Source organism: Tinamus guttatus, unplaced genomic scaffold (assembly GCF_059628265.1).
Source record: "Tinamus guttatus ecotype Peru unplaced genomic scaffold, ASM5962826v1 Tinamus_guttatus_pri_ptg000601l, whole genome shotgun sequence".
NCBI classification, from domain to species: Eukaryota; Metazoa; Chordata; class Aves; order Tinamiformes; family Tinamidae; genus Tinamus; species Tinamus guttatus.
Genome location: NW_028289135.1, coordinates 1,313,763 through 1,335,215, shown reverse-complemented (window position 1 = coordinate 1,335,215; position 21,453 = coordinate 1,313,763). Strand labels below are relative to the sequence as shown.

Below are 21,453 nucleotides of genomic sequence, written 5' to 3'. Positions count from 1 at the left end.
GGCAAAAGGCATAGGATTCTCCACAGAACCTGCATGGGAGTTGCAGAAAGCAGCTTGCAGGCAACAAAGGTGGTTTGTGGCACGTCTGCCACTCAGCTCAAGGACATCCTGCCAGTTTTGCAGTTTCTTGGTGTGTGTGTGTGTGTGTGTGTGTGTGTGTGTGTGTGGAGAGGGGTGGTGTGTGTTGGGGTGTGATGTATATGGGGGGTGGTGTGTGGGTGTAAGGGGATGAAGGATGTAGGAGGTGATGTGTGTGTAGGGGGTGATGGGTGCAGGGGGTGGTGTGTGTGTGTGTGTGTGTGTGTGTGTAGGGGGTGATGGGTGCAGGGGGTGATGGGTGCAGGGGGTGGTGTGTGTGTGTATGTGTGTAGGGGGTGATGGGTGCAGGGGGTGATGGGTACAGGGGGTGGTGTGTGTGTGTGGGTAGGGGGTGATGGGTGCAGGGGGTGATGGGTGCAGGGGGTGGTGTGTGTGTGTGTGTAGGGGGTGATGGGTGCAGGGGGTGGTGTGTGTGTGTGGGTAGGGGGTGATGTGTGTAGGGGGTGATGGGTGCAGGGGGTGGTGTTGTGTGTGTGTGGGTAGGGGGTGATGTGTGTAGGGGGTGATGGGTGCAGGGGGTGGTGTGTGTGTAGGGGGTGATGGGTGCAGGGGGTGGTGTGTGTGTGTGTGTAGGGGGTGATGGGTGCAGGGGGTGATGTGTGTGTGTGTGGGTAGGGGGTGATGGGTGCAGGGGGTGGTGTGTGTGTGTGTGTAGGGGGTGATGGGTGCAGGGGGTGATGTGTGTGTGTGTGTGTAGGGGGTGATGGGTGCAGGGGGTGGTGTGTGTGTGTGTGTGTAGGGGGTGATGGGTGCAGGGGGTGGTGTGTGTGTGTAGGGGGTGATGGGTGCAGGGGGTGATGGGTGCAGGGGGTGGTGTGTGTGTGTGTGTGTGTAGGGGGTGATGGGTGCAGGGGGTGATGGGTGCAGGGGGTGGTGTGTGTGTGTGTGGGTAGGGGGTGATGGGTGCAGGGGGTGGTGTGTGTGTGTAGCGGGGTGGCGCCGGCTGCTGTTGCAGCGGGGAGTGGCTCTGCGGAGCCTTTGTGCCGGCTGCACGGAGGCGGCCGCCGGCGGGGGGCTGAGAGCGGGGAGGGGGCAGGGAAGGGGGCGGGGGGGGTCTCCCCGCGCTGCCTGACGCGCTCCGCTCCGCTGCGCGCCCCCCGCCTCGCCCGCCCCCCGCGCCGGCAGCGGCCTCGCGCGCGCCCCCGGCCCGCCCGTCCCCCCCTGCGGGGGCTGGTGCTCCAGCCGCGCCGCCCGCGCCCGCCCGCAGCAGCCCCGCCGCGCGATGCTGCCGCTGCGCCCCGCGCTGCCGCCCAAGCGCTGCCGCGGCGGGTCCGCCCCGCGCTCGCGGACCGGCCGCGGGGCCGCCCGCGCAGCAGCAGCCGCCGCCGCAGCAGCAGCAGCAGCCGAAGGAGGAGGAGGGCGCGGCGGCGGGGCCCTGGCGTCGGGCCCGCGCGGCGGCGGCGGCGGCGGGAGCGGCGCTGCCGGCCCCGTCGCTGCGGCCCGGGCGCCCGTTCGGCGTCGCGGGCCGGGGTCGCCGCGGGCCGCGCGGAGGGGGGCGGAGCAGGAGGCGCGCGAGCCGCCGCGCTCGTGCCCGCGCTGGCCGGTAGGGGCCGTTGCCACCCCCCGCAGGGGGAGGGGGGGCGGAGCCGGGCGCGGCGCGAGGCCGGGGCGCGCGGCGGCGGCGGCGGCGCTTCTCCTGGGCCAGCCCGCGGCGGCCGCCATGGCGGCCGTCCTGTCTCCGCGCGTCTGCGACAGCGACCCGGCCACGCCCGGCGCCCACTCCCTCAAGGTGAGAGCGGCGCGGCGGGCGGGGCGCCCGGCCCCGCTCCTCGCCGCGAGGCCTCGCCCGGCCCCGGCGCAGCGGCCTGTGGGCCCCTCTGCGCCCTCCCGGCGGCGCTTCCGGCCGGGCCGGGCCGGGTCCCGCGGGGCGGGTCGCGCTCGGCCCTCGCGGCGCCGCCTCCCCCGCGCGGAGTTCGGGCTCGCGGCGGGGCCGAAGGGGCCCGGGCCGCCCGGCGCCTCCTGACCCGCAGCGCCGCCCCCGGGGCTGCCCCGCGCCCGCTGCAGCGCGCGCGGCCGCGGTTTCCTCGGATAAATCGTTAACCCGGGGTTTCCCCGCGTGTTGCTTGAAGTGCTGTCGCTTAGATTCGCTGCAGCGTGTTAGCAGGAGGGCCTCAGCCCGGAGCGTTGCGCGGTGTCCTGCTTCATAAGTATCCACGCACCAGTGTTTCTCTTACCTGAACCTGCATTTCTCAGTGCCCAATGGGCCTTTCTCCTGGCCTTCTAGTTTACTTTTTCAGTAAAAATACTCCTAAGGCCGTCCTTTACTGTCCTGTCGGTGCAGGACAAACTCAAGACTGTGTTGTGGTTGTGCTCACTTTTTGTGCAGAGTCCTCTGCAGCCAAGTGTTGGAGCTCCTGGCCTTCCTGACCGCGGGACGGAAGTGGCTGGAGCTTCCCGCAGGTCGGAGAGCGGATGTGGCGGTGCAGGGCGACTGTCCCTTCTGTGATCCGAGCGTACGGCACTGGGGTTGTTTTAACAATACTGAATTTAATCAATGTCAAAGCAGAAGGAGAAGCTGATGCCAGGCGCTTCCTCGCAGTCGCTGTGCACGGAGCTTTTTAAAACGTCCCGAGGTCTCCTAGAGCAGTGTAGCTTGGGCTCTTTGAATCTTGTCAGTGCATCTGAGGAAGTTTGGAGAGCAGTAGTTTTACATGTGGGACGTAGGGCTGAGCTGCTGGTGACAGAGCAATGTCACAAAAACCCTCTCCTGCATGATGTTTTGGTTGGGTGGTGCCATTTGAGTTTACATGGGATTTTAGCGATGCTAGGAAATAGTGTTATTGCTAATACTTGTGCAGATGCCACATACGTGGCTCTGTAAGTATAACTTCATTAAGGAAGCAGAGCTTGTTTAAACCTGCATTTATTTTTGCTCTCCCTGTGTGATTTTCCTCCTGCTCACAAGGAGGATCACACTTCTCATGTAAAGAGCTGTGAAATACAGTGAATAAACTAAAAATACGGGAAACAGATGGGTATCTTTTCTCTGAGGCTTATCTTGGCTATACTCTGAAATGTTATGTAACAGAAGTAATGTCTTCTAATTTGCTAGAATTCTTTACAGCAATAATATTTCAAGTGTTAAGAGTGTACATTAAAACATAGCAGAAGGAAAGACATTTGCTGAGGAAGACCTAATAACTCTTTTTGCCATAATTCAGTAGCTGTGGGCGGATCTGTTTCTGACAGGTTAATGCTTCTATCCTAAATTTCACAGAACTTATGAAACATTATATTTTCATACTACTACACTTTCTTTAGAATTTCTGTTACTTAAAGTGCTATTTTGTTGGAGGCTCTGCTGCAAGTAAGAATAGGGTGAGTCACTGAACACTTCTGCCCTCTGTTTCTCATTTGTAAATGCTTTGAGATTTATCGAGATTGAGCATTACATCAGACTTGTGCTTTTCTTGTCTGGTGTTATTAGACAAAGCAGTGAAGAGCACATGAAGGTCAATGAAATCAGTGGCCTGCCAGATTTTACCAGTTGTTTGTTTTGGTCTTTTTGCCTCGTCCTTGCTGTTGTTTGTGAGAGCAAGACGTGTCAAGTGAGGCCTGGCCTTCACCGACTGTGCTCACTGACTGTGCCTGGTGTTTGCTGGGTCTGCAGCTGCCTGGCCGTGCTGATGCCGTCTGGGTAGTTTCCATCCATGGCATCAGGAATGATGGACTTTGTGGTCAGAGCCACTGCTTGGTCCCTTTTACCTGTGCCATGGTGGTCGAGGTAGGAAGCCACCCGCTTCTTTTTCCATGCTTCTCTGTGGAGTTTGGCTAGGGTAATAAGACAGAATGCTGTGCTGTGAAAACTGCTCTGTGAGTTGTTTGCACAGAGGTGTTTTTTTCTTTTTTTTTTTTTTTTAATAGTTTGGCTTATTTAAATGGAGTGCTTGACCATATATTTTCATTTTTTTTTCTGGTATTTTTGGTTGTCAGTTCAATACCTTTAATATTTGTTTTTATTTTCATTTCAGGATGATACAGAAGAAAATTCCAATGATGGTAGCCAACCATCCAAACGGCGGCGTATGGGCTCAGGGGACAGTTCTCGGAGCTGTGAAACTTCTATTCAAGACCTTGGGTAACATTGTTTTTTTTTTTTTTTTTTACATTTTTCATTGTTAGTCTTGCTGTATTGCTAGATATGCTCAAGCATTGCCTCTTCTACTTTCTCTGCTTACATATTCTTCATATATTTTCTGAACTGAGACAATGTTCTATGAGTACCTTTTTTTCCCCCACCCAATTTTAAGAGATTTTATTTTAAAATTGTGCAAAATATGCTACAGTTTAATTTATCATTAAAAGCACAGCTTGAGTTACTTTCAGAATGCTACATATTTTTGGTGTGAACTTTGACAGAGTGCCTGATTTTTCCTGTTTTCCTATGTTCTCCCATCACATGATACCCCGTTCTTCCTGTGTGATTGTTTAACATATTGATGAATGCAGGTTTGGGGAAATGTATGAGAGGTGGGATGTAGCTGAATGAAACAGGTTAGCAGATGCTGTATTTTAAAAGGCTTGTCCAGTTTTTGATAGGATTTGCTCATTCACATAAAAATAGGAATTTTTTTTTTGTGGGGTGTTCTTTTTTGTTTAGATTTAGCTACTTTCCTGCTGAGAATTTGATAGAATACAAGTGGCCACCAGATGAAACAGGAGAATACTACATGCTTCAGGAGCAAGTCAGTGAATATTTGTGTGTGACTTCCTTTAAAAGAAAATATCCAGGTATCCATGTTTTCAGAAGTCTTCGGTTTTTTTTGGTTTTTTTTTTGTTTGTTTTTTTGTAAGTTCCTATCTTCTCTTTGATCGTTGAAATAGTAATAAGAGTATCAGACTTCAAATTAGCCAATTGACTATAAAAGACACTGACGAAAATAGGTCTAAGATATGCATGATGTGCTTTCTGGTTTTGTTGCTAACACATTAGTTGAAAATGATCCCCCAGTTTTCAAAACAGTTAAAGGCTTTTCAGTGTTGCCACTGAAGGTCTGTAAAAAGTCTTATTTGGGGGTTAAAGAACAAGTGAAAGCTTACCTTGCTTTTTGTTTTTAGGATTTCATTGGTGAATTCTTGTTATACTGCTATATCTCTGCTTTTTGTTTCCTAAATTACTTCACACTTGCTATATTGTGGAAGAATTTAAAAGCAAATTGGGAGATACTAAGATTTAAGCCTTCATTTAATTGAAACTGAAAAAATCTTGCTCTTCTGTAATTGAATTTATTATTAAAAGGCATATTAAAAGAAAAGAATGTGCCTTCAGTGCTTTTCTGTATTCTGTGCAGCTGAGCTCTTCTGACATTTCCATTAAAATTAAATTTCTTCAGTAAATCTGTAAATAATAATTTTGGCCAAAGTAGTATTAAAAAAAATGCTCACATTCTTAGAACATATATTGAATACAGGCTTATGCTACCTGGAGATAAAATTGTCAAAATACTTCTACTTACTCTGGTGGAGGTTGCTAGGGGGTCTTTGAATAAATTTGCACTTTATTGTTGTTGTTTTATCCTTTGCAGATTTGGAAAGGCGAGATCTATCTCACAAGGAGAAACTCTACCTCAGGGAACTAAATGTTATCACAGAGACTCAGTGCACGTTAGGTAAGAAAACAATTTTTTTGTTCTCTTGCTATGGTATGAAAAATATGACATACTGATAACATGATTCAGTGTCATAGACTAGAATTGTGTCAGCCGGAACTGGAAAGTTACATTTTGAAATGAAAATTGGTTTGGTTTGTGTAAATTAATGATGAGATATTGCTATTATAGGTTTATTTAAAAAACAAAACAAACAAACAAAAAAAAAAACAAAAAAAACCCTAATGATTTAACAAAATACCTTCTGTGTTGTAAATTAAATTAGTGCCTTTTTTTTTTTCTTTCTGGAAATGTGCGTGATACTTCAAATTAAAAAGTACACGGTGGTTTTGTTTTTTGAGTTAGCTGGGTCTCAGCAAACACTGGAATATCATATGGGAGTTGGCCTAAGGTGTAGGTTAAAGCACTTGAATATATTTGTAATGGAATAGCATCCTTGATATGGCTTATTTTGAGAGAAAAAAAAAATGTGGTGGTAGTAACATAACTCAGCCTCCACTGTATTCTCAGTGAATGGAGATTAATTATGTTGGAAGCTCTCTCTCTCTTTTTTGTTATTTTATTTTACTTTTAGTTCTGTATCGTATTTGCAAGCTGAGATTTTTATGTCGGAGGCATTTCAGACTTCAGAGCTTTAAGTATCTTCATCAGGAGTTGGGGATCTCTGTTCAACTTCCCTTATTACTCTCAGTGAATATTAATTTGTAAAATCTTAAATTAGATTTTCTGTACTAGCGAATGAATTAACAGTTCACCAGTAGTAGGAGGGGACATCCTTCTTACCTGGTCCTATCTACTGTGCTTTCAAACTTAATACATTCATCTAACTTGCTGAGATAGCATAAACCTCCTCTGGGGGAAGAAAAAAAATACAATTTTAATAATTTAACTTCTATTTTAAGGAGTTAAATTGGCTACTTCATAGGTGCCAGAGTCCTTGTGAGTGTGGGTTTTGGGTTCTGTAACTGTAAGCAGGAAAGGAAATGAGCCCTTCTCTTAGGGTAGAAGCAAACTCTTTAGTCAGATGGAGTCACAGTAAGTGAACGGCTCGAGTTCGCCCCTGCTTGAGAGAGGGAGAAAGTGAGAGGAAAAGACACAGAGCACCTTGTTCGTAGCAGATTGTCATCTCTGGCTGCTCCAAGAGTTTGTAGGATATAAATAATGTACAACTAATTTTGCCAGATAGCATAATTATTGCTTCTATTTCTTTTAGGTCTAACAGCCTTACGTAGCGATGAAGTAATTGATCTTATGATTAAAGAATACCCTGCCAAACATGCTGAGTATTCTGTTATACTGCAAGAGAAGGAACGTCAGCGGATAACAGATCACTATAAAGAATACTCTGTAAGTAATTAGTATGTGTTAAATGAATCCGATCTGTAAAACGTGGACTATAAGAAAAAAGCACTTGTCAATGTGTATTGAAAAGTGTGTGAGTTAATGAAATTGTTTTTATTTCAGCAAATGCAACAGCAGAACACACAGAAAGTAGAAGCTAGTAAAGTTCCAGAATATATAAAGAAAGCTGCCAAGAAAGCTGCAGAGTTCAACAGTAATTTAAACCGGGAGAGAATGGAAGAAAGAAGAGCCTATTTTGATTTACAGACACATGTAGGGATACTTACATTTCTTATCAATAAGTTAAATTTCTTGTCAATAGGTAGTTCCTTGCTTGTTCTAGTAAAGGTGTGTTTGTTTGTTTGTTTGTTTGTTTTGTATCATTCTACCTTATAATAAAAAAGACTTTATTTTTTTCAAATATGATACATTTTGATACAAAGACTTAAACAGTTTTACCACTATATTGGTAAAGCTGCTGAAAATAATTATCTCAAAAATATTTAATGAGAAAACTTTTATTCTAATTAAGTAGATATCTGCAAGAGGGCTCTTTTAATTCCAGTGTTATTTCTTGTCATATCTCTTAACTTCCCAGTAGTAGCATTGTTTAAGTTATTAAGAAGTTTTTGTTAATACTATTTCTAATCCAAAAACAAAAATTAGCTTGCATTTTGAGGCAGGACTGCACTGCTTACCTGAAGGCAGTAAAAGCAAAAATGGCAGTCTATTACAGAGGGCTTACATGTTCTGATTTAGGCCCCTGTTAGAAGTGGACTGTGTTAGAATGTGGACTATTATTTTTTTGTGTGGGTATGTTCCAGATTTAATGAATTGGATTGAAGATCTCAGCCGTTCCAACTTAACGGGAGAGATTTGTTAGTTCAGAAATATTTGGGAGGTGAGGAAGGCTCAATAGTTTGAATGGGAAACAAAAATTTCATTGTTTTTTATTGAACAATACAGATTATCCAGGTGCCTCAAGGAAAATACAAAATCTTACCTATGGAGAGAACAAAGGTTAGTCCTTATCCAGTGGCTCTCATACCCGGCCAGTTCCAGGAGTATTACAAAAGGTATTTAAAAGCATCCTAACTGCTGATTCTGTTGCACTGATCTATTTTGTCCACATCTATCTGATGAAAAGCATATGTGTATATTTACTGTAAATTTTCGAATTAGTTTTGTGCTCGAGGCCCTTGCTAATCTCATAGATGTAGAATTTGACATCTCTCTGCAACAAAACATGTGATATTGGCTGCAGCAGTAATTTCACCATCATCTTGTATGATGATGCCTCAGATTTGGCCTGCTCACATGTTTACTGTAGTAAAAAACGATTTAATTCCTGCTTGCCTTGTGTGCTTATTTAACTTCTGCCACTCCATGTGTGCTAAAATTAATGTCACTGTGACAGTGCTGTAATGTAAGCTTGATTTCTGTGTGGCAATCTTGCGTCTTTTTTTGAACTTTTTAAAAACCCAGCTGCTTGTGTGTCAGCCTTAGAACTGTTGTGCACATGTTGTGTGGGTCCTGTGCATCTATCTATAAGCAAAGTCAGTTGGTCATAGTAACATGGGTCCGGAGAGGGTTTATAAGGGCTGTGTGGCCTTTTATTACTGTGTAGGTTTGGAACATTGCAAATATATTCTTCCTGTCTTCCAGGAATACCTGCCTACACAAAGATGACTAAAACTAGGTTGGCAAACGTTTTTGAGGAGAAGTGTTTACTGAATTTAGAGAACTTTACCTGCTTTTTATGGGCTTTCCTGAAAAAGGAAATTGTAATAATCCTTGTTTCTTACTTTACAGAGCACTTTGTGTTCTATGTTTATAAGGTATGTCTGTACGTATATAATAAAGTGCACAGACATCGCTTTTTTTTTTTTTTTTAACTTTAGATACTCTCCTGATGAACTCCGTTATTTACCATTAAACACAGCTCTTTATGAGCCCCCCTTGGATCCTGAGCTGCCTGCATTAGACAGTGATGGAGATTCAGATGATGCAGAAGAAGGTCGAGGTGATGAAAAACGGAAAACCAAAGGCAATTCGGTGAGACAAATTGAAAATATTCTTCAACAAAAATACCCTTTCCCTTCACCTTTTAACTTTCAGTAATTTCATAGCAGAATCTTTAACATCTGCAAAATGAAGGAGGATCAAATAAAAGTACTCCTTTATTCTTATTTTAGTGCTTCTCTTTATTTTATAACGCCATTCTCCAGCTTTCCATTTTACTTATTTTAAAGTAAGTGTAACAAATATTTGAAACATCAAGCCCTCTCCTCCCTCTTAAAGAAACCTTGAAGAAGCTTCCCAACTGCAGCTCCTTTGATAAACCCTTTCCACCAGCTGATGGGACAGGTTGCTAACACTTCTGTGCAGAGATCTGTAGTTCCACAGAATCTATTGCTAGAATATAGGAGGTGATGCCCTAATGACTTTTTCTTCTTGTGATATAGAAGTAGGTTTATTCTAAAAATAATTAAAAGCAGTCTGTTCTATTTTTCAGAGTACAACTTTAACAACATATATATGTTCTCTATACTGGATACAAACACAAAATTAACTGTTTCTGGAAGTTAAGGGAAACTTTCACATACCTGTTTGATAGAGTTCTGAATTGTCTAGAGGAGCTGAGCCTCAGAGGGGCTGTCAAGTATCACTGAAACATTGGTATAGTTACTGTGTTGTTGACAAACACTTTCCACAAGTATAATCCTACTCTTAGGAAAAAAATTCTAAACCCACAATTTCTAGTTCAGTTGACTAGTATTTTAAGTGGTCAGTATGTTCGATATTAAGCTTAGATATAGAAATATTTATTTTGTGTAAGTATTCACAAGATGCTTTTAAGCAAAGAGGTGAAGGAGTCACTTTGGTAGGCTTATAAAGGGGAGAAGTAGCTGTTCATGCACCCTTTCCGCTTGTGTTTTGTGGGGAGAAAGAGGAGAAGAAAAAAGAAAAAAAACCTCCTAACATGCTAAATGTCAGCACAAGCGTTTGACTTACTCTTGCTCCAGTTGTGCTAGGTGGTCTTCAGGCCATTTCTGCCAGTTCTCTTTACCATTGGCTTCTCTTCCCCTTCATGGTGAAGAGAAGTAATTGGATTGAGCGGACTCTCCGTTCGTTTCCCACATAGGCATTTTATTGACAGAATGCAGAAGTCGGAACGATTGTGCTTGTGTTAGAAAGGTATAGGAGAAAACTGAAGATGAGATTCCTGTGAAGTGGCTTTGGCTATAGAAGCAGAGCTCTCAATTTAGCCATTGGGACATATTGTCTTGAAAAGGTCTCTATGGGTCATGAAAGTGGACAGTTGTCAGGCACTGCCAGTTTCTGAGTCTTGGGGAACTTAGCATTTTTTGGATCTCCCTAGTGAATCCAACTGTACACCTTTTCCTTTTCCCCTTCCTTGTTGTTGAATCGCTTCAGTCTCTTTAGTATTTTGATGGTCCTAAATTGTCCTAAATAACCCTTCCCCTAAAATAACTGAAACATACCACTTCTTGCTACGGTTTGCTTTGCTTTTTTGTTATCCTCTTCCCCTTACCCTGTGTCTGTTTTGTCTATTTTGATTTTAGGCTTTGGGATGTAGACTGGTGATTATTATATTTGTGCAGAGTGCCTTTTACTCTGGGGCACCATTGTTAATGGACCATTTGGTTTTATTGTAATAAATGACATTAATCATATATATATAATATTAATCATTTATATATATTTCATATATTTTTTTTCTGCTGAAGCCTTTCGAAGGCATTTATTAACACTTTTTTTCCTGAGAAAAATCTTGTGCTGCTACTCTTAATTATGCTTACGTTGTTCTCTTGCCCTCTTTGAACCTCTTCCCTTCCTTCTTGCCTCCCCATCCTTCAAAAAATGCCTGGACTGCAGCATGTGTTCTGTCTGGTCCTGTATGAAATATTTAAATGTGTTTAGCCTTTGACGGCATTCTTCTGCTGCAATCCAAATGAAATATATAGATTGCTCCTGGTGAAAATAGTGGATGAGGGTGGCAGAAAACCTTCACATATTGAACTCGAATGCAATTTTGTAGTTTAATGCATGGCCAGGGCACTTTTAACTTTTTGCTGGCCAATTATTATGTAAAGGACACATCCTGCATATTGATGTAGAAGATTCCTTGCCAACGTTTAAGGAAAATGGTTCAAAGAATTAACACTGAGTTCCTGCACTGTAATAAAGATCATCTGGAAAACATGACTGCTACTGCTGATGCCAGTCTCTTAGCATGAGAAAAAAATAGGCATTCAAGATTGTGAGAAAAGGCGTTCTAGACTGTGATGTACCCCATGCTTCTGTAGAAGGAAAGGTGTATCCTCCTTTTACGTTGGCTGTGGGGCATAGGAAAGACTTGTCTGTCTATCCAAAAAAATAAAAAATATAGCTATGGTATTTTTATTATAGGACAATTCGTCTGGCAATGTATCTGAAGGTGATTGCGCCACAGAGAACCAGGAGGATTCTTTTCAGGGAAGACAAAAAACAAGAGACAAAAGTGCTACTCCAAGAAAAGATGGTTCCAAACGTTCTGTATTGTCCAAATCAGTTCCTGGGTACAAGGTAGAAGAAAAAAGCCCCTGACTGAACTTCTTTACTGACCAGCCTCACCTCGAAATACTCGTTTTTCAGTAATATGGAACTTCTGCTTGCTGTACTTCACTAGCTGCTCTCCTGTTGTGTGCTCCATCTGTTTGCTTCCTTACTTCCTTTTGGCTATTATTTCACATGGGGCTTTTCCCTTACCCTAGCTCTACGGTGACTGGTTTCTGTTAGCTTCTCCAATTCTCTGGCCTTGCATCAGAAAATTCCATTGTGTGTTTATTAGTGGAGCTCTAACACAGCAGTCAGAATTGTGTGCCAGGTCAAAACTAGCATTCAGTATTAGCTTTCATTTTTTTTTTTCCTCCTACTGTTTAGTATGGCAGCATACCAAGAGATCAGTTCTGCAAAGTGCAGCTTTATGCCTGAATATATTTTTACAACATTCATTTTACATAGTCTTTCATCCTGAAATGGTACAATGTATAGGATGGAAGGTAAGAACTACAGTTGTACAGGCAACACTATGTAACCACTTTAACAGTATATGGAAAATAGCTTTCTATGTAGTTCATGCTACAGTAGAAAAGTTTTTAGGCAATTTGCTTTTATTCAAGCTAAGGAATTAGCTAGGATGTTAAGAGCAATGAGCTAGTAATTGCCAAGCCTAGGATCCAAATAATCAGTATTATTATATAATAATTTCAAAAATCAAGATGAAAGTAAGTTTAAACATACAAATACATTTCAGAAGAAATGGGAATTTACTTGCATTATTTATGCATTATCAATCTGCATTCTAAGGGGTTAATATAGTAGTTTCAGAGCACATAGTGCCCAGTCCTGTTCCACTAAGCTAATAATAGTTTTCCATTGACCTACATGGAAGCAGGAACAGGCCCATACAGAGAGAAAAACACTACAATAGAGTAAAGTTTAGCATATAGCAATCAGGAATGCTTGTTAAAAAGGCTATTAAAAAGCAAAAAGCCACTTTGGCAATGACAAGATATATGCTGAAAAAAATGCCAGTAAAAGTGAGCTGTTGATGGTTTGCATTTAATACTCATTATTATTTACTATCTGAATTTATCAGTTTAACAATGGACTTAGAACTTTTATAAAGAAGTTAATTTCCAATAAGATTTGGAGTGCTTTGAATGATAAACTTTCTTTAAATACAGTAACTGCATGAGTATGCTTACTGCAGTTGCTAACAAGTATCAAGCTCCAGCTGTGTTTTGTCTCTTTGGGAACTTACTAGGAAAAAAGAAAGATTTGGACTGTGGTACCATAGATATTTTTTATATATGTAACTTTGCGGTTTGTTATAGACCTAAAATTCTTACAAATATTCCAAGAACATGAAATCCAAAGATGGAGCTTCTTTCTTGTTTGTTTTTGTTTAACTTGGTATTGGAGATTGTGTGCCACTGGTTTACAGGAAGAAGTTTCATGTAGCTGCGAGATGCTTGAGCAGTTGGTCGCTCCATTTTTAATGGCCTTTTGAATGCATAGAGAGAAAACCAATGGAGCTGAACGTTTTCTAAAGCTCTGAATTTCTATTGTAGAAAACTTTTGGTAGAATGTAACATTTCATTTTGAAAATGGATTCAAAATCACCAGTTGTGTTAATAACAAGATACTACTGTAAACTTGCAGTGTCACATCTTTGCAATGTCAGTGTACTCTGCATCAGGCTGTTGATACTTTAAAGGTGGTGTTGGTGTCGGGAGGGTGAGAGGATTGTTTTTCTTGTTTGTGGGAACGTTTAAATGCTTTCAGTAAACCCAGTTACATGATCTGTTTTAACCGGTAAGACAGATTCTTGTTTGTTAAAGTCACCGGATAATAATATACCATATGTGCCTAAGTGTTCAGGCACTTTGATTTGAAGGCTTAACTGATTTAAATGTTGTCCCTGTGATTGCTAAGTCTTTGTAACATTTTGTTCTGTATCATTCTCTAATATTTGAATATTTTTGTAGGACAGTAATCTTTTGGTTACATTTAGTTACAATTGAAGGATAATTGTTATGGCATCAACAAGCAAATGTTTAGTTATAGCCACAGTATGCATATTCATATCCCATGTGCAGTGGGATTCACCCATTTTCACTGAGTTATTTTTAAGTAAAAGAAATTATGTATTTTATACGGAGCCATTTTTCTTGTCAGTTCTTTAACAGAGAACAGGTAGCACGTGTTTTACATCTTTGTCATGTTAAAAGTAGTGAGTCTTCGTTGCTGCAGGACTGGCTACTACAGTTGCACATGCAGGGTACTGTTGTTTTTGCACATAAAACTGAAATGTATTGAGAAACTATATTTTACAACACTTCTGTTTTGGATTCACTGTATATGAAAACAGAATGCCTTGCATTCAGAATAGGACCTTATGAAAAGAGTGTGGTTGGGATGTTTGAGGGCTGCAGCACAGCAACATGGAAGTTAAAACTTATGCAGTAGTCTTCATTTTAACTATGTATTCCTTTTCCTTACTGCAAGATTAATACGTGGAAAGCAAAATCTACTAAGTCAAATAGGATACTGGGACTTCCCATTTGGATTTGATACGCTTTTTACATAGCATTTCTAAAAGCCATTTATGATGGTAGAACTTGAATTGTTTTGAAATGTGAATAGTCTTGCCTTTTTTTTTCATTTTTTAGAAATATTTCCATATTAGTGGAATTTTATTAGGCTGTGATTCCCACATTCAAACGCACACAATTTATGATTAACACAGTTAAGTGAAGTAAACTTTAGAATTAGGTGAATCCAATGTAATTTCACATACTCCAGCACAGGTACACTGACCTAAGAGTGTCTGGTTTTAATTTGCTGCCGTATGTGAAAGGCAGCAAAATACAAATTGATAAAGGAAATTAGAAGTTTCATTAGAGAAGTGCACTTGCTATTCTAGAAGGTTGGTTTACTTAGATATAGATGAAAACACAACAAAAAAAAAATTAGAATGTAGCCTAAACGACAGAAGGGTTAAATGCGACAACACTAATGAGGTTTGAGCATGTGCCACTTTTGTTGGGAGGAGCAGGGTATAAAGGTATACATGTAGGACACATAGAGTAGTTGACAGTAAAAGACTTGATGTGTGGTATTTTGCTTTCATTATATTTATTATTTTGTAGAGACATTTGTGAATGTTCATTTCTTTTATTGTTTTATTATATTTATGTATAAAACAGGTTGACTATGTTTTTTTTAAAATAAATAAGCAAAAAAGTCTGTATGAATGCCTCTGTCATCTTTTGAAAAGGAAGTTAACTGTATGGTGTTTTGTTTTTTAAATACAACTCTTCAGGTCGGACAGTTTGAAGCAGACTGTGGCAACATTTCTAAGTTAAAATGCAGACTGAAAATTTCAGAAATTTGAAATAAAGTAATGCATCCCGAGAACTTAAAAATGAATTAAGATACTAATTATGTTGCTAGAAGAAAACAAACTGGATGGGGAAGGAGATGCATTTAAGGATGAGTTGCATTCCAAAAGATATTTTTTACATATAGTTCTGTTTATTCATTTTTATTAATTTCATTCTTGTACACGCACACGCATGTTTGGTAATTTACTGGGACTCTTCCATACTGGCAAGTCATTTAGTTCCTTAGAACTATGAGATACCAGGATACACTTCAAACTTTCTTTAGTGGCTAACATTTTTTTAAACTCCAGTACTAGTAGATTTTAAACCACTGAGGACTGTATGAATTTTAATCGTTGTTTCTTGCTAATTTCATTATGTAATGGTCAAAGCTCAAAAGTGTAACTAGTGAAATGTTTCTGAAATACTTAGTGCCTTATTTCTTGCTTGGTTTTGATCAAGCTTGGAGATTTGGACCCAATTAATACACAAACATTAATCCACATATATGCACCAGATAATCACCTGAAATTTTATAAATGTAAATCTATAGCCAAGTATGAGGATATGTACTTCTTAATGCAGTTATGACTGAACACAAGAATCATCAAACAGTATGGAGTAAGCTGATAAAATATTTTGAAACCTTAAAGATAGAAGTGTTGAGTTTACTACTTTTACAATTTAGTTAAAATTCTTAAATAGACAAACTTTGTACAAATGCAAAAATAGACAAACTTTGTACAAATGCAAAATTGTATTTATTTTTTCCATAGACAGGAAATGGGCATGGAGATTCATAAGCATTCTGTTTGGAAAGAAATACCAAAATCATTAATGCTGTACCACATTTAGTTTACATTAAGGGGGAATGTTAGCTGATGAATTTATAGGAAGAAACTTACAGTAGTACATAGTTCTGTTGCAACAACAGTTGCAACCTGTGTCAAGTGCAAGATTTTACATGCTACTGCTTGTTGATTATGTCATGTTTTAAGGGTCACCTCCATAACATCTTATTATTTTGTAAGAATTAAGGAGGTATATTACATTTCCTGTTAAATCTATAAATTCTTCTGGAATGAATTTATAGCCCTCTTCTACCCTTCCAGCCAAAGGTCATTCCAAATGCTATATGTGGAATTTGTCTGAAGGGTAAGGAGTCCAACAAGAAAGGAAAAGCTGAAGCACTTATACATTGCTCCCAGTGTGACAACAGTGGTAAGTATCTGTATACACTAACTGGATTCCTAAGGGTTTTTATTTGCCAAATCTTTCTGTGGAAATATTTAGTGAACCAAATGTGTACTAACAGTTCAGTTGCCTTTCCTGCCCTCCTTCAAAACCTCATCTCTGTTTAATATATAAGCATGTTCAATGCACTGAGACATCTTACTGGAAGGTGAGCTAAACTTCAGCCTCTATAAGAGCAAACAGACTAACTAATTTTCAATTTCATTTCAGACATAATAGTAATAATATTGATTTTAATCTAGGCCACCCTTCTTGCCTTGATATGACCCCGGAGCTTGTTGCTATGATTAAGACTTACCCTTGGCAGTGTATGGAGTGTAAAACATGCATTATCTGTGGGCAGCCTCACCATGAAGAAGAAATGATGTTCTGTGATGTATGTGACCGTGGTTATCACACATTTTGTGTGGGGCTTGACGCAATCCCTTCAGGTAATAAAACAAGAGTTACTTGTTCCCACTTACTCTGGGTCCTGGGGTTTCTCTGTCAGGATTAATATATGCATTGCTTATGAAAGAATAGTTTAAAAGAGGACGAAGGCTAGGAATAAGCATATGCACACTGCAGGACATGAATTTAATAAGATTTATTTCTGTGTATTTGGTTGGTTACAGTTTAACCTGGCAATTCCTAGGGATTAGGAAATATAATCGTTTTTTATAACAGAATCCAAGTAGACTCGCCCAGAACCATACTTTTTTTTTTTTTGTATTTCCAAAGAACACAGAGAATAATTACTTTTCTTCATAAAAGAAACCTGTAAAGAGGCTGCATTGCTGCATATTGCTGGAGTATAGCTTTCACATTAAAATGTTTGTGCTGTTATTTCAGTTTCTAAATTAAGAAGTATGCTCCATTTAATACTTGTAAACACTTTCCTAAACTCCTTCCTCTCCTCCGCCCTTAAACAAACAAAAACACAAAGCTGGAAGTAAAGTACCTACATGTCAGGCAGCCTGTACTTCTAGGTTACCTCATCACTCATATCACCTAGCCAACTCATGTAAGTGTAAAGAAAGCTCCTCTTCTGTAAAGAATACTGGCAGTATTCTCAGTTTTTGTGTAATACTAAATCCATTTTATGCAGTAAATTCATGAATACCTAAGTGCTCAGTGGCTGCAAGTTCAGTAATAACAGTATTCCCATTCAAATATGAGCAAATCTCTGTTGTATATTCCCATTTTAGGAAGTACTCAAAACAGCTGTCATATCAGTACATGTTCTGTGGCTGCTTTAATTTTCAGGCTGTCCTAAGGTCAGAATCTAGAAGCAGTAGATTATGTTCCTAGAAAACCATAAAGCTACCAAATCAACTTTGATTCCAGCTATTGTAATATAAATAAATAAATAATGCTCCTGCACTTTTCTCTACCCATTATTGTTCCCTCAAATGAATTTTAGTACAAGGTCTGGTGACACACCCTGATAGCCATTTAATCTGTGTTGTCTGACTGCACTGGAATAACTGACACTAATTTGAGGAATGGAGCCTAGTACACAGTTGCAGAATGGCTGCATTCTCCCCCTGCCATTCATTTCTGCTCCAAGTAATTGTCCAGGACTTTAAATTGTGGTCATTTGTATGAAAACTGAATTTACAAACTCGAACACAATATGTTGAGTTTTGTTTCTTATAAGCACCTCAGCAGTGCTAGCTCTTACTTCTTGTGGTTTATAAACATCTGTAGCCAACTGCTACAGAGTCTGCAACCAAGGGTGAATTCTGTATGCTGCTTTCTACACGTGCTAGAAAATACACTGGTTATTTACATTTAGGGAGCTATTACAAATAGATTAGCACCTTTTCAGATGGTGGAAGGTGCATAATTAGAGGAGTGAGTATTAAAGGTAGTTTCCCAATAATTAATAACTTTTTTTTCTTAGGTCGCTGGATTTGTGATTGTTGTCAGAAAGACTCTCCTGTACCCAGAAGAGGAGGAAGAAGGGGAAAAAACAGCAAGGAGGGATAAAAAAAGCAAAACAAGCAACCTCCCCCCAGTCTTGTCCAAAACTTAACTGCACAAATTTAAGTGATAATTTGGTGCTATTTAACCAACCACTCTGAGAGGAACAATACCACTTTTTTTTCTTTTTACCAAATAAACTTTCAATTTTGGCTATATAACAATTTTTTGGTGATAAAATTCCCTAACTGTTCTATCAGATCTCTAGATAGAAAATCCAAATTCCCATTCAAAAAGAGAATGCTTTCAATAATGAAACTCAAATTGTACATGCAATGTTCGTATAAAACTGTATTAACATACTTATTCATTTCAGTGCACCTATCAGTAAACTCTGTGAAAAGAAAGTTACAGAGCAATTTAAATGTACACTGTTTGCATAGCAACTGGTTGCTTTTTAAGACCAAACCAAAGAAAAACTGCTCTTGGAAAAACTAAAGGAAGCGAGAGCAAGTGTGCTGTCAATTCCTTTCAGTGAATACTGTATGCTGCATTGCATTTAGCAAGGAATGTCCTGTTGACAGCTCAGAGCAGCTGAGGGCTCACTCTCTGTGTAGTGAGAATGCAGCATGCACTTGATTCATGTCATGGATTTGCAGAGGTGACGAGTGAGTGGACAGGCCTCCACTTGCAGATGGAGGACTTAAATGATGTAGAGCACAAGCCGTGAAGATACAGATCACATATTGCCTTAGGTGACCATTTGGTTTTAGCTTCCTTCGCCCTCAGCTTCTCGGTTTGACTCCAAAGCCATTGCTGATTAGTTTTACTGAAGATCCTTGTTCAGAGAAGCAGTAGATCTTAGTTTTAAGTATGCTTTAAGCTGAGGGGGGCAGTGAAGTGCAGCATTTCCTATTTCATATTTTTATAAAAATTGCTAGAAAATACTGAATTAGAGTTGATTTTTGTTTTCCTAAGCACCTATTTAAAGTGAATTTAGGAGGAATCCCATCTGTACATTCATTTTAAGCCCTAAAAAATACTGTGCTTGCTGCTCATTTTATGTATAAGGGAGGATTTAGAATGAAGTATGGCTTTTCCCCCCACTTCCTTTCTGGGTATAGAAAAAGTAACCCAAATACCTCTTCAGGAAACTTCACAAAGAGTACTAAGTATTATAGTCATTCATATTCAGTTTCACATGCTGAATTGTGATTTAGTCCAGTGTACATCAATTTAAAAAAGAATTTCAAGTATTAGTTTCAATATTCCAAAAAGTATAGTCCAGAAAAGAGACTCCTCATCCTGAGATTCATCTTCTGCTGAGTATTTCTGGTTTGCCTCCATTTCTTCTGGGTTGTAAGAAGCCTCACCAAATGGGTACTGTACAACTGTTCGATCATAATATACTTTCATTTCGAACTCGCTCTCCAGGTGAGAGGGATGACCATAAATCCCTATTCCCACGGGGCGGCGGAAGTGTGCTGGTACATGAACAACATCTTGGCCACAAGTTACAGACTGTAGCTCATACTCATCAAAGCTAGGGTGAAGAGTTATATCAGATACATACAAGTCTGCATCACCTTTCAAACTCTGCATCTGAAGTACTATCTTCCCTTCGTGATTTAGTCTCAAATAGCTGTAGTTTCCAGCTCCAATCTGCCCTTGAACAACATGAAGAAGAATCCATTCCTCGGGCACATCCTCTTCCTCAAAGGTATTTACCACAAATAGTGCTTGAGCTGCCACAAACATTATCAGGATTCTCCTCCAGTGTGTTGCCATGGCTTTTGAGTTTTACTCAGGCTCTTCCTATGTCACGTGTATTAGCCTGCTAACACAGAACATAATCCAGGTTTAGTAAAATCTGTTCTTGGAAGATTGAGAGAGGTTCTTTTTTAAAATGGTAATTGTTAAAAATGCCCTCCAGTCTACACAAAGTTAATCACAAATTCATCATGCAGTGGCTCTTTCTTGCAGAATTGACATTGAAGCGTTTGTCTAATTCTTTCTGTGTTCATAGCACAGGGTGAAAAACACTGTGTCAGTTGCTTAGCGTGTCCTGTTTTTTTTCACTCCCATCCTCTCATAGATAGTGAAGGTACAAATCTGGATACTTGCACAAAGTAGTACACATCCCAATTTCTTCCTCTGGAAAAGCAGTTAAAAACAATAGTCTAGTGAGGTAATAAAATATCGGCATGGTTCTTCTCTGTGGATTACTTGTAGGACCTAAACTGGCATACTTCCACAAAGATTGTACTACCATAAACGACCTCAGACCTTTACAGCACTTGTCCCAGTAACTGCAATGTTTTGTTTTTTGCACAACAGGGAGGGCGAAGGCCGTGTGCTCCTCAGGGCCGTCACTGGCTGCGTCCGGCCGGAGCACGCAGCAGGTTGCACGGAGCGCACGTGCAAAGGGCAGCCAAGCTCCAGACCGTGCCCAGGAGCGGCACCGCACGCGGCAGGCTGAGTTTTACGGGCAAGTGATGGCTGAGTGTAGTAGCCACAAGCACACGCACTTGGACACTTCAGCCTCGTTCCTTATGTAAGGCTGCACGACAGTTTCTCTAGACACTGGAGTTACTAGTGCTAGTGGAGTTACATTGCTAGCAGCGGAGCAGACCGCACGGCTCCCACAGCTATGACACCGTCCCGGACCCGGGAGTTAATGCCTACGCAGGGGAAAAAGAAAAGCGCAAACGTTTCTGCCGTTCCCGACTTCCTGTTCTACCGGCCTCCGCAGCACCAGGCCGCGATTCGGCTGAGGCAGCGGAAAAGACGCAAACCCGGCGCCCGCACAACGAGCCGGACGGGCAGAAACCCCTGCGCAGGGGCAGGAAAACGAAACGGAACGACAGCGCCGTCTCTGTAGGGCGCCACGCCGAAGCCCCGCACGCTGCCCCTCCCGCGGGCGCGGCCGGGACGGGCCGCTCGGCACTGGCGGATGCCGCGCCGTGACCCGCAGCCAACGCGCACAACCCAACCCAACCCGCCCCGCGCCGGTCGGGTCGGGTCGGGTCGGGTCGGGTCGGGTCGGGTCGGGTCGGGTCGGGTCGGGTCCGGTCCGGTCCGGTCCGGTCCGGTCCGTACTCACCGCGGGGCGCGGGCCGGAGCCGCGGCGGCAGCGCCGAGGCCGCCGCCGAGGAGCGCAGGCGCAGCGCGGCCCCGCCCCCACCCCGCGCCGCTCCCCCTCCCACCGCAGCGGGGCGGCCCCCGCGCCGTTAGCGCACGGCCCCGCCCCTGCTCTCGCGAGAGCTGCCCGTGCAGGGGCGGGGCGAGGC

At 41.9% G+C, this 21,453-nt stretch overlaps 2 protein-coding genes across 4 annotated transcripts; one reads left to right on the top strand and one right to left on the bottom strand.

The window, feature by feature from the left end:
• Nucleotides 1–1,321: 1,321 nt before the first annotated feature.
• PHF10 (PHD finger protein 10) lies at nt 1,322–18,387 on the top strand. Of its 2 annotated transcripts, XM_088534867.1 has the most exons (12): nt 1,322–1,828; nt 4,071–4,177; nt 4,700–4,830; nt 5,625–5,708; nt 6,922–7,055; nt 7,173–7,322; nt 8,016–8,125; nt 8,951–9,104; nt 11,484–11,639; nt 16,117–16,225; nt 16,501–16,689; nt 18,144–18,387. In XM_088534867.1, exons 1-12 carry the CDS (start codon nt 1,322–1,324, stop codon nt 18,227–18,229), a joined length of 1,917 nt encoding a protein of 638 aa, XP_088390993.1. In that variant the 3' UTR covers nt 18,230–18,387. The 2 variants fall into 2 exon arrangements, with proteins under 2 accessions (XP_088390993.1, XP_088390994.1); XM_088534868.1 differs by lacking the exon at nt 11,484–11,639.
• Nucleotides 18,388–18,823: 436 nt separating this feature from the next.
• CUNH6orf120 (chromosome unknown C6orf120 homolog) lies at nt 18,824–21,342 on the bottom strand. Of its 2 annotated transcripts, none has more exons than XM_088534844.1 (2): nt 21,267–21,342; nt 18,824–19,997 (listed from the first exon to the last, which is right to left on the bottom strand). In XM_088534844.1, exon 2 carries the CDS (start codon nt 19,949–19,951, stop codon nt 19,400–19,402), a length of 552 nt encoding a protein of 183 aa, XP_088390970.1. In that variant the 5' UTR covers nt 19,952–19,997; nt 21,267–21,342; the 3' UTR covers nt 18,824–19,399. The 2 variants fall into 2 exon arrangements, with proteins under 2 accessions (XP_088390970.1, XP_088390968.1); XM_088534842.1 differs by having other exon boundaries at nt 18,824–20,317; nt 21,267–21,303.
• Nucleotides 21,343–21,453: the final 111 nt, after the last annotated feature.

Bases quoted from the DNA above. Each gene is read 5' to 3' on its own strand.
- CUNH6orf120 (XM_088534844.1), bottom strand. From the start codon at position 19,951: ATGGCAACACACTGGAGGAGAATCCTGATAATGTTTGTGGCAGCTCAA.
- PHF10 (XM_088534867.1), top strand. From the start codon at position 1,322: ATGCTGCCGCTGCGCCCCGCGCTGCCGCCCAAGCGCTGCCGCGGCGGG. The intron at 1,829-4,070 runs GTGAGAGCGGCG...TTTTCATTTCAG, and splicing joins CCGGCGCCCACTCCCTCAAG to GATGATACAGAAGAAAATTC. The intron at 16,690-18,143 runs GTAATAAAACAA...TTTTTTTCTTAG, and splicing joins GCTTGACGCAATCCCTTCAG to GTCGCTGGATTTGTGATTGT.